The sequence below is a fragment of the Plectropomus leopardus genome, chromosome 4 (genome assembly GCF_026936395.1).
Source record: "Plectropomus leopardus strain MGB_pleo_1.0 chromosome 4, ASM2693639v1, whole genome shotgun sequence".
NCBI lineage: Eukaryota > Metazoa > Chordata > Actinopteri > Perciformes > Serranidae > Plectropomus > Plectropomus leopardus.
The window spans coordinates 2,344,844-2,357,058 of NC_142179.1; the positions used below are offsets into that span (position 1 = coordinate 2,344,844).

Genomic DNA, 12,215 nt, shown 5'->3' on the forward strand with positions numbered 1-12,215 from the left:
GTACAGTGGTTTGTTTACATGAGGGCACAGCTGATCGGTACAGTGGTTTGTTTACATGAGGGCACAGCTGATCGGTACAGTGGTTTGTTTACATGAGGGCACAGCTGATTGGGACACTGGATTGTTTACATGAGGGCACAGCTGATCGGTGATTTGTTTACATGAGGGCACAGCTGATCGGTACAGTGGTTTGTTTACATGAGGGCACAGCTGTTTGGGACACTGGATTGTTTACATGAGGGCACAGCTGATTGGTATAATGGTTTGTTTACATGAAGGCGTGTTACAGTAATAATAGTAGTAGATGGGAAAGTACATAAGCATTTTCTCTTGCAGATTTACTGAAAAGAGAAAAATACACATAAAAAAATACACATAAAATGTAAATAGTTTATACCTGATGAATTTCTCTCTGTTGCTCAACTGAAGTGATGAATCTGATCGTATCGCTGGTGATGAGTACTAGCAGTGAAGATGTGTTGTGGCTGCAGCTCTGTGGTGTTCTCAGAGCGTCAGCTGGCCTCGCAGCATTAACAACAGCTGTGGCAACAGCTGACACACAGCGAAAGGACCTGTGGCACATTGGCTGCTGCCTCACCATAGAAAGTACCCACAGCACACAGCGAAAAGCACAAACATACCAAACATACCAGAGTCTGTCACAGTCACTTCTCACTGTGGTTGTTGGTGCTTAATTGACTCTAATGAAATTGATATTCTCTCTTTGCCGTGTCTGAATTGACTGGAATATTGGAGAAAGCACTTTTTTTCTGGTGTCTAAGTCATATTTTTTTATGTGTTCAGATGTTTTTTTTTTATTATATTTTGATACCCACTGAAATTCCACACCGCCGTGGAATGTGGGTGCAGACGACCACGAAAGAGACGACCATGCTCACTCCTGTGTCAATCAGCGCTTATTGTGTTGACACGGTTGATGTCTGCTGAGCAGTGGCCGCCCAATAAGACCCTTAGACAGTGTGTGTGTGTGTGTGTGTGTGTGTGTGTGTGTGTGTGTGTGTGTGTGTGTGTGTGTGTGTGTGTTTCTATTCTTGTGAGGACCACATTTCCTAGGAACAGGATTTGTACGGTCATGAAAAACCTGGAAACAGCATGGAATTTGCAAATAGCAATTTCTAGGCCTGGAAAAGTTTTGTAAAACTAAATATATCCTTAAAGTTTTGGAAGAGTCAGGAAATTTTGTTTCACAAACCTGTATAATAACAAATGTTGTGATCAAGGACAGCTGTGAATTTGGAAATCCAATGCTGATTTCTGTTCCCTCCCCAGTGCTAATCCTTTTCCAAATTCATTATTTTTTATTAATGATATATATTTTAAAAAGATAATACATAGTAATGAAAAAAAAACAAGGAGTATCAACGGTCATTTTGTTAAAATTTGCCTCAAAGTCATGGCAATTTATTGGTAAATAAGCTATGAACCCTGTCAGGGTCAGCTGATCCTGAAAATCCTTATAATCCCAATGGCATTTTCCAGGTCCTCACAACGGCTGCTTTTAGGTTAGGTCTTTAATTTAGGGTCAGGATTAGGATTGGGTTGGTATTAGATTTTTAGTAACTGAACCGTTAGTATCAGTGATCACAGACAGAAGAAAGTCTTCATAAGCATAGAAGTACAGTCCTGAATGTGTGTGGGCCTCAGCCCCTCAGCAGAGCGGTGCGGGATAGACAGTGGTCGTAAAGGAGCTGAAAAGTGTTTCACACTTGTGCAATAAAAGGCTCAAGTTACCGTCCTGTCAGGGCCGGGAGGCGCAGCCAGCCGGGTGGTGCCGGTGGCCCAGCCAGCCAAGTCTCTGAGCCCAGACAAAAACACCTTTCTCTGGGCACAGGAGCTGGCGGCTTGGCCCCGACTCAAAACATTCCCTGGTGGAGGGGAGGTTCATTCACGTTTTGGCCCGAGACTGTTTTGTCTAAGATACGCAGAACACGTTTGTAGTCTTTGGGTAGTGTTCGGGGCAGGTGACGTGCGCGGACGCACAACTCCATGTCCTCCTGAAGTGAAAGTGGAACGGGATATGTGGGTTTGGAATTGGATTAGTGTTGCTAGACTGCAGTGGGCCTTGAAGTATGTGCCAGTCAGGGTTTTTGTCAATGGTCAGGGTCTGCAGAGCACGTATCACCGCGTTATGATGACGGCTCAGATGGTCGAGGCTGTTAAAATTCCACGAAACGTCCCTAAAGACCAGTTGAAACAGGGTCACAACATTTCATTTTATTCTTCAGAATATTACACAATGATCAAAAGCAAACACACTAGACTGAATATACAATTTGCAATAAATAACAATATGATAATGATAAAAGTTTTCAGCAGTCTGAACAGTGCACATTAAGCAACCATCATAGCCAAAACTGCTTGATTGGTGAACCAGAGTTAACCCTTTGAAATTTGATTTCTGTCAAAAACATGGGGAAAGGGCAGTGAGCAATGAAAGAAGAAATGAAGCAAGAGGTCAGTGGAAAATACAAGAAAATTACCTGAAAAAAGAAGAAAGTAAACATAAACAAACAAACAAGACTTGGAAAAAGTGATAAAAAATTATAATTATTCCGTAATAATTCTGTCTGTAATAAGTTAAGTTTTTCCCTAACTGTCTTTTTCCCCTAGACATTTTTTCCTTAGCTTTTTGGTGGATGTTTAAAATTTAAGTTTAAAAAAATTACCTCAAGGTGTTCTTCTACATATTTTTTTCCCCGGTTCAGGGATTATTTTTGGGGAGTTTTCTTTAGTTGGTCTAAGGACAGAGGGATGTCGTACGCTGGAAAGCCTTGAAAAAGAGGCAAATTGTGATTTGTGATAATGGGCTTTATACATACAATTCAACTGACTTTACTTGACTTAAGACATCTCATCTACAGGAAAGGGACTGATGTAAGGTCACAGTGACCTTGACCTTTGACCACCAAAATCTAATTAGCACATCACTGAGTCCAAGTGAACGTTGGTGCCAAATTTGAAGAAATTCAGGCAAGTTGTTCTCGAGGTTTTTCATTCACGAGAAGGAAATGGATTTAATTTTTCCCGTGACATTTTCCCTAGCGTTTATTTAAAAAGATATATTTTTAAATCTACTAATTTCTTGCAGTTGGTGGAACTATTCCTACCTTTGCTCGTTGCCCTTCTCCCATGTTTTGAAAGAAATCATTCCAACTTTCTTGGAGTTCAAAGGTTCAAATATTTCTGACAGGTGTTTTAAAGCAACACAAGAAAAGTGATGTGGCTCCAGGTTATAAAGGGTTAACAGACAGAGGAGTCCACCTGCTGCTCCAGAAACACATCAAGATGCTTCAGTCGGGTTACAGACTGATGTCTGGGGCCGCCGCTTCCCCTCGCTCCAACGTCTGATGCTCCACATGACACATTTGGCACCTCGAGGACGTATAAAAACGGTAAAATGTGCTTTACAGTCTTGTAATTCTCATAAACGAATTCGGCCGCGTGCTTCCTTTCCCTGAGAGAGACGGGAAAGAGAAAGAGGAGGGGGGACAGACAGACAGAGGCGAGCAGACGAAGCGTCTCCCCTGAGGAACATTTCTAAAGACAATTTATATATTTTGGAGAGATAAACCATCTGCCTGTTTGTTCTTCTCATAAATTTTCCAGTCAGTTTTACTGGCTTGTCTCAGCCACCGTCTCCCTGTCCGTGCTGTGTGTGTTCTCTCGTAGCGTGCTGCCTGTCCTCGGCTTTGGACAAGCGCTTCAGACAGCTGTGTTCTTATCGGGTCTTTGAGGGCAGCGGAGGCCCGACTCGCTCTTTGTTCTTGCCCTTAAATTTTTCATGACCACATCAGGGTACTTTTGGTTCTCCACCTGCTAGCTTCAGTGGCTGGAGGATTCCTAAAGTCGCTGCTGACCTTAAATATTCTACCAGCCAAAAATGATGTTTTGGAGTAGAAAAGAACGTCCACATGATGGTTGGTTTCCTGCTGAAGGAGATTAACTTACCAGCCACATACAAGTTTATCAGCATTTGGCTGACAGTTATTTGGTGTTTTTCCCGTTCCCCGCTCGTCGCCGGCCACTCTGTCCGCCCGTTCTTCAGGATGAAGTCCTCCTACTTTAGACCGACTGACAGTTATGTTTTTGGGGTCACTTCCAGCCGTTCATCTCTTTGAGCTTGCTGATGCTGGTCCCTTTGACAGGTGTGGAGGGCGGGGGGTTGTACAGAGGCAGGATGGGGGTGCTACAGCGTCGTGTCCATGGCTTCTCGGTGGGGATTGTCCACACGGTACGAGACGACTTCTTCTTCGTCTTCTCCGTCTTCTCTTTAGCGGTACCAGGGGACATGGACTGGTGGGGGAACAATTAGGAAGCAGGATTAGGGTGACATAAAGGACTGACAGTGAATAATGATGCTTTACTACAGGGTCAATTTACCCTCTAAATTAGTAATACTAAACTTACGGCCAAATGTGGCCCCCAACAGTGTGCTTGGTGGCGCCTAAACCATTTTCTAATTCACAAAAATTAAGAGATTCACACTGGGAATTGTTTTTGTACTTTTAGTATTCATTTGGTGGGAGAGTGCATAAAACAGCATCAAAATAGAGTTTGTTTATCAAAAACAAAGTGCCTATAGAGGATCCCCCACACCCCCCGATAAAGGTTCTAGCTAAGACCCCAATGTCCCCCAAACAAAGCAAGTTCAGTATACCTGGTCCAAACAGTGTAACCTTTCGCTTTCTATCTCGTCCACTATTTTGCCTTCATATATAATCTTTACAGCTGGCCTTTGCTCTGTGTTTAGATTTAATGAATGTGACATACGCAGCAGCAGAGAGCGAAGCAGCTGAGCTTTGCAGCGTTTTGTCCTGTCCCGGCGTAGCGGTTCTTCTTTGGCAGCAGTAGGATGAAGGACACAGCCAGAGACAGATGGTAGAAGCTGTGGACGTAGGCGTAGTCCCACTCCTGTAGGAAAGAGAGTACAGCACATCCTCATTATGAAGATATTTATGCATGTTTTTTAAAAAACAGTTTTATGTCAGTGAACCAGAGTCCCTACATCACTGTAGTATGCCTTCGCTAACCAGTTAAGTTGCAGTTTCAAGGTGGACAATTCAGTATCTGTCCAAATGTCTCCCATTCTCTCTCTGAGATATGAAGTTGAGTAATATCCAGACAGTTTCCTATGACCTTTAGAATATTAAATGTCATCACTTCAACATTTTATCCTATAAGACGTTTAAGTCAAATGTTATCATTGTTAAAGTGTAAATTCTTGAGTTATGACCAAAAACATGTTTCATGAGGTCCTGACCTGTGACCACCAAATTCTACTCGGTTCATTCTTGAGTCCAAGTGGATGTTTGTGCCAAAATTAAAGAAATTCTTTCAAGGTGGTCTTTATATTGTGATGTATGAGATATTGTGTTCACAACAATGACATGGGTGCAAGGTCACAGTGACCTTGACCTTTGACCACCAAAATCTAATCAGTTATCAGTTTAGTCCTAGTGAATGTTTGTGCTAAATTTAAAAAAGATCTCAAGCTGCTCTTGAGATATTGTCTTCATGAGAGTGAGACAGAGGCAGCCACAGTGACCCTGACCTTTGACTTACGACCACCAAAATGTAGTCAGTTCATTGTTATGTCTAAGTGGACATTTGTCACAAGTTTAAAAAGAAATTCTTTCATGGTGTTCCTGCGATATAGCGTTCACAAGAATGGGAGGTGCGTACGGACAGACGGACGGACGGACAGAAAGCCTGAAAACAGAATGTCTCCGGCAGCGGCTCCTGCCATATGTTCTATGCTGACGACACTCACCTCAAAGTAGAAGCGAAGCATCAGAGCGAGAGCGCCGAAGCAGCAGCCCGGACCAACCTGCTGCGTGTACACCGTCTTCTCTGGATACACCGCACGCAGCTGCTTCATCTTCTGCAGCTGAAACACCATCATTGCAATGATACCCACAGATTAGACATAAAAGAGAGTGACTCGTTGATGAGAAGAGGAAAAGAGTAAGGTGGAAAAAAAATGGGAGGGGAGGTTAGAAATAAAGAAGAGCACAAGGAAAGGAAGAGGATAAGAAGAAATACAAAAATGAAAAACATGAACAATGTGGAATAAGAAAGCATCATGTGATCTAGAAAAGAAATGTTTCCATTGCAATTTTGCCAAATATGGCTTTTTCAGATCACCTGAAATATGACCTCATGGCGTATTTCATATTCTCAGTTTCAATTTGCGTGTATTGAGGATCAATGCGAACCCGCCTGTTTACCATAACCTGATAATAACTCACCCATTTGACAGTGATGATGAAGACAGCTGATCCGATTGGTCCAGAGTAGATCCCATATCCCCAGCGATCCTGGTAGATCCTCACCGCGATGGTCAACACGCCAAACATGGTTAAACTGGAGCGCTGTGGTTCATCAAAGTCACCCAGAGCTGGGACAAAGAGACGCATGCTGCATGTGAGACAAACTGGATCCTTTCACCTGGATACAAGTTTCCTATTCAGGAACTGCTGGTCAGCTTTCTGTGGGTCTAAACCCAGATAATTATCATTAAACTGAAGGAATACTTCACCCCAAACGTGAAAGAAAGAAATCCTGCATATTAAAATGTGAACGTAAAATGAAAGTAGCCCACAAAAAGCATTAGGCACAAGAAGCCATTGAGTCTGAGAGCTTTTAGTTCAGCCAAACATGGCACCATGACACTTTTTCACTGTTTGCGTTCTGGTGTCCTCCGTGTGTGTGTGTGTGTGTGTGTGTGTGTGTGTGGAGGTTATATGATAAAGTGAAAGCAAGCATGTCTGAGCACATGTGAACTTAACCCAAAGACACAACATGTGTTCCCAGAGCTGGCTGTGTTTACGCCTCCACGCCGGCCAGAGGCATTATGATTTCAGGTTGTCTCAAGTAATCTCAAGAATACTTAAAGGTAATCACTTCAAATTTGGCACAAACGTTCACTTGGACTCAAAGATGAACTAATAAGGTTTTGGTGGTCATAGGTCGAGGGTCAAGGTCACTGTAGCCTCATCTGTAACTTTCTTGTAAATGTGATATCTTTAAACCCCTTTCTGTAAATTTGGCACAAATGTTCACTTGGACTCAACAGTGAACTAATAAGAATTTGTTGATCAAAGGTCATGATCACTGTGACCATTGGTCAGTCTGAAGTGTCTCATGTCGGCCTTGAGATAATTTCCTCAAATTTGGCACAAACGTCCACTTGGGCTCAAGAATATACTGATTGGAACTTGGTTTTTGCAAAACATGTCTTTGGCCGTAACTCAAGAATTCATACAATGATGATGACAAAATTTAACACCAATGTCTAAAAGGACATGATAATAAAGTTATCAAAGTTTATACCCAAAAGGTCAAAATTGACCTCGTACTTGGGTAGTGTAGTTGTTAGATACTAATCAACCATCGTCTTTGATGAGTGTTTTTTGTGCTTTCTTGAATTTACACTTAACAGTAATAAGTTCCAGTTTTTCATAAACATCAATAAGAGAAACATGACAATAAACGTGCATCTACCTGCTGCAACCACGAGTTTAGTAACTAGTCTGTAGACGGTCAGCTAGGACTTACCTATCAGTGTGACCCACATGGAGAGAGCCGTGCCGTAAACACTGAAGTACTCCAGAACGTCGTACCTCATGAAACACAGGATGGAGAGACCTGGTCCATCACATGCATGGTAGATCTGCAGATTGTACAAGTTTTCAGTCAGACAGCAGTATCGAGAAGGTTAATGGTTTTTTGAAGACGTTACCAATAGATTAACAGCTTTTAAATACAGTACGAATTTCCGTTGAACTATCGGTTATTCAATGTTTCTAAAGTGAAGCATATATGAGCTGACTGTCATCTGAAGGTGGAGGGGATGGTGGATTACGTGCCACCAATGGGCGAGACGCTTGATAAGCTGCAGGCTACTGTTCAAGACCAACAAACAAAAAAAGGTTACTTTTTTTTTTTTTTTACTAAGACATTTCTTTGTTTCCCACAATTTTTAAGTCATCAAAGTTGGTGTTTTTTACCAAAACATTGCAAGAAAATCACTTAAAAATTAGTTTTAAAAAAGCTGGGAGGACTATTAGAAAATTAACAATTTTGAATTTAAAATTAAAATAAAATAAATATGTTAAATCAGACAGCAAACAAAAAAACAAAACATCCACATTATTATAATTATAATTATTAATTTTAAAATTTTTTGTTCAGAACCAGCCACAGAGACCGCTTACTGCTTGTTCAACATTTCCCTCAAACACCTCAATCAGCGAAACACAAACAACTCAGTTGAACCGTAAACTCACCGCAATGAAGAACATGGTGAAGAAGTAGACCATGGCCTCCATGTGGAAGCCCCTCTTGGCGGCCACGCTGGCTGTAGGCAGAAACACCAGGCTGCTGACTGTCGGAAGCAGCATCTTGGCGATGAATGCACCCATGGTGGAGGGACAGCAGAGGCTTGTAGATTAGAAAATACACTTTGGGCTTCAGTAGTTCTTTGAAATGATCTTATAAAGAAGATAATCTATAAGCTGTGTACACTCTGTGGTGTGTTAAAGTGCCGTTTTAATTGATAATAATATGATGCCAACTAGGAAAGCTGATGTCCTCAGGTCTCGTAGTCCTCATTGTGTGTGATGAGTGTGTCCAGTAGTGAATGGATGAGCTACAGAATGCACACACAGCACACACACACACACACACACACACACTCCCACATAGTATGAACACACCCAGCTGTCCAGTTTGGCCCTTTAAAGTTTAAATGTCCCCCAGGCTGGCAGGTCCACAGAGGCCCGTGCGTGCAGTGTCATGGCTGAGCAGCTGTTAGCATACCAGGACGACATGGGAGTGGCTGCAGGCAGGACAACATGCCATCCTGTAGCAGATCTACACACTGTTACAACCAGAGTCCAACACCTTTATTCTCAGTAATTGTTTTAACTGTTTACCTGCATTTTAGTCACCGAACGTGGGTGTTTTTTTATCGACCCATTGTCATGTTTCCACGGTTGTTGTTGGTTTTTTTGTTTTGTTTTTTACAAAAGTGGCGTTAAAATGTAAAGTTTCAATCCATCAGCTACACAATTGCATAAAAATGTCACATCTTTTTTTGCAAAACCTTTTGTAATTATTAAACAAACACACACAGTAACAGCCAAAACACAAAAACATAACTAATAATAATAATAATGATGATACCCCCCACCTCCCCACTCCAAGGCTCACAAAAGGAAAAAGGAAAAAGCAAAAGACAAGACAGGGATTTACTATATTCCAAAAAATAAATAAAGTCAGTCCACTAGAGAATGAACGCTTATTAAATTACCTCCCAGAACCTTAAACATTCTCTATAAACACCAGAAAATGTTGGGTTTTTTTATGTTAACATATAACATTTTCTTCCAAAAATGGTCTGTAATCTCAGGCCTTAATAACACAAGGAAATCAGGAAAGAAAACATAAGATACAGAAGCCTAATGCCAGTGTTTGCTGTAATGAATCATTGTGAGATCAGTGTTGTATGTTGTTGAAATATGTAAATAAATAACTTAATACAAAAGGAGAAAATAATAATAAAGATGATGTAAGGCAGAATAAAAAGAAAAAAACTATGAGGGAAGTGCTGAAGTGATAAAACAAACATGAACATCCATATTTGTGCCTGTTTAGATATAGAAAAATCCATGCAAACCAACAAACACACGGATACCGATATATGTCTGCATAAAATAAAATGTGCTTATGATATTCTGATGAAATGGTCATTTTTAAAGAGTGTTATAATCGATTTTAAATGACATGACTGAAACATATTGACTTTGAAATAAATGATTTATGAAGATCACACTTACAAAATAAAATGATGTCTTTAAAACATTATAAGTTATAAGTTGTAGGTAACATTTAGCCAATATTGTGGGAACGTTCCCTGCTAGCTGGGATGTCTCGTCAAGTTGCTCTTTGCCTTCCCGAAGTATTTTTGCAAGAAACCAAACAAATATGCTCAAGTTTTAAAAATTAGATCCCCAAAATGTAAAAAGGCAACACTGGCAGTGGAATGACCCAGAAATTACTGAGCAGCTGTGGCTGAAAACAAAGCAGTCATACACGTCACTTTTCCCGCACACAGTTCACACTTTGCTTTAAAAAAACGAATATTTTTCCTGACATGATGACACATCAGATAGAGGTGGCACCGTGACCCGACCCAACCCCATCGCACAGAATATGACCGGCATGGCTCCAGTTGCAGGAATCAGTGGACTCATGTAGAGCACAGGGTGTAAAAGTGAGTTTTTTGTGTCATCTGAGAGAGGTGGCCCTCCAGCGGCGTGTCCTCGAGAACCATAAGTTTCAGATAAAAACTGGTCATGTGCCATATATGGCTGATTTGTGTTAGCCTCCTCTCGCTGAGGCCATATTTGACTCTGTGCTGCCGCTGTTGTTTAAATGATCCCGTGATGGTGAGGCAGCAGTTGTCCTCCTCTGCTCTCCTCTCAGCTGTTACACCTGCTCAAGGGCTCGAGGCAGCCACACAAAGGGTGCAGTATTGCCGAGGGGTTTCGCCCCCACCTCAGATTCTCTGAGTTCTTCGGTAACCCGAGCTGCAGGGGCCGGGGCTGGAAACAAACTCTCAGTCCTGATGGTTTTGGAAACGCTGCCGTGGCCTAACCACGCCCTCTGCCGGGAACCTCTCTGCAGATTTAACCCTACTGTTGAAACGTGTCTGCAGTGTCTGCTCCCATAGAAAACCGACCAGTCTGACATGTGATGAAGACGCAGGCTGAATTTACACCACGTGGTTCAAGTGATCCAACTCGTTTTCTCCTCTCACGCGGCACAGATTGGATATGTATCATGAACATGTAAGCAGGAAAAAAAGCACATGAAATCAGATATTCTCAGATCGGTTTCAGGCCTCATTCACATGTGGAAATAAATAAGATAAGATTCGGATGTCTGAAAATTGCGTCTGTGGTCTTAGCAGAAAGGTTGGATATCTTCTGGCATTGCAAGTCGTATAATGAAAATGTGATTTTCGCATTTTAACGGGATGAGCTTGTAAAACGTAACATTCAACAATGGAGGATGAGGGCTGGAGCCAGTAGTCAGAAGCAGAGGTCACCTGTCTTTTAAGTCTTTGGGGCGAAGAAACTGTTGAGGCGAAAATACAGGGTCCGATCAAAACCAACACATTTATGTGGACATTTCAGTCTCAATGGGAGAGTGCTAAAGATGGCACACTTTGAAACGTTCCAATACTTTCAAACATTGTTTCGAAACGTTTTAAGACGTCTCAGCTTCCTTTTTAAAGTACGCTCAGGGTCAGACATGCTTCAGACATATGCTGTGAGCCGTACCAGAGCAAATATGGAGCAGCATGGTGCGAGAGATAAGAGCTTTTTATAAAAGGTGCACCAGCCAAAATCCTCCCGCTCTGCTCTGCTCACATGCTCTGGTAAGCAGGCGGTCAAAAAAATTTGACATAGGCAGCAAATCGGAATTGGGCATCAAGACTTGTTTAAATCCAGTCATCGTGTATACATTAGTAAAGCAGTTGGTATATTGTAATGTGATAAAACACTTAGCTCAGCTCTTCTGTGGTTGCAGGTGACTCTCCGTGACCTTTGCTCTCCCACTGCAGCACTCTCACTTCCTGTGGGAGGAATGTGCATGTGTCCTGACCACCTGTGAGGGAAAAGTAGCTTGCTACGGTAAACTGATGCGGCAGCGCAAGTCTTCATTGTCACTGGCAGCATGACTCACATGACCTCAGATGACCCCAGCCCAAGCCCCCACTCACCCTGCATGAGTCACGAGGGACAAAGCGGCCAGAGAACAGGTGAGTAAATATACATCTCCCACTTTTTCAGCCTCTCTTACAAACTCAGTGCAGACTGATTTGGATGTGTTTGCCGGAGCTGCTTGGGCAGAGACGGACTGTATTTTGACTTGGTGGGTTATTGCATGTCTTCGGTAAATTGACAAATATAAGTGCGTTCACCGGTGTCGTGTTACATCAGTACCAATCAGAGCCGGAGCAGATAAACACCTGTGACAACTGCAGGCTGATTTGCCTGTGAATGCTGATTGTTATCTTTCCCATCACATACAAAAGTCACATGTTAGAGGGTGTTAGCAGGCTTTTTGTGCAGTGGAAAAGGGGCTTTAATGGACAAAGATAGCCTACCACTGGAACCAAGAAG

The 12,215-nt window shown here is 42.1% G+C and overlaps 1 protein-coding gene across 1 annotated transcript; it reads right to left on the reverse strand.

Moving 5' to 3' along the window:
• Positions 1–2,215: 2,215 nt before the first annotated feature.
• Positions 2,216–10,989, reverse strand: mymk (myomaker, myoblast fusion factor). The gene is made up of 6 exons (XM_042487553.2): positions 8,310–10,989; positions 7,579–7,693; positions 6,270–6,418; positions 5,792–5,908; positions 4,792–4,932; positions 2,216–4,314 (listed from the first exon to the last, which is right to left on the reverse strand). Exons 1-6 carry the CDS (start codon positions 8,442–8,444, stop codon positions 4,114–4,116), a joined length of 858 nt encoding a protein of 285 aa, XP_042343487.1. The 5' UTR covers positions 8,445–10,989; the 3' UTR covers positions 2,216–4,113.
• Between the last annotated feature and the right edge of the window lie 1,226 nt (positions 10,990–12,215).

Coding starts and splice junctions, on each gene's coding strand:
- mymk (XM_042487553.2), bottom strand. CDS start 8,444: ATGGGTGCATTCATCGCCAAGATGCTGCTTCCGACAGTCAGCAGCCTG. Junction 5,909..6,269: donor TCATCATCACTGTCAAATGG/GTGAGTTATTAT, acceptor ATGGTGTTTCAG/CTGCAGAAGATGAAGCAGCT. Junction 4,315..4,791: donor GCTTCGCTCTCTGCTGCTGC/GTATGTCACATT, acceptor TTCCCCCACCAG/TCCATGTCCCCTGGTACCGC.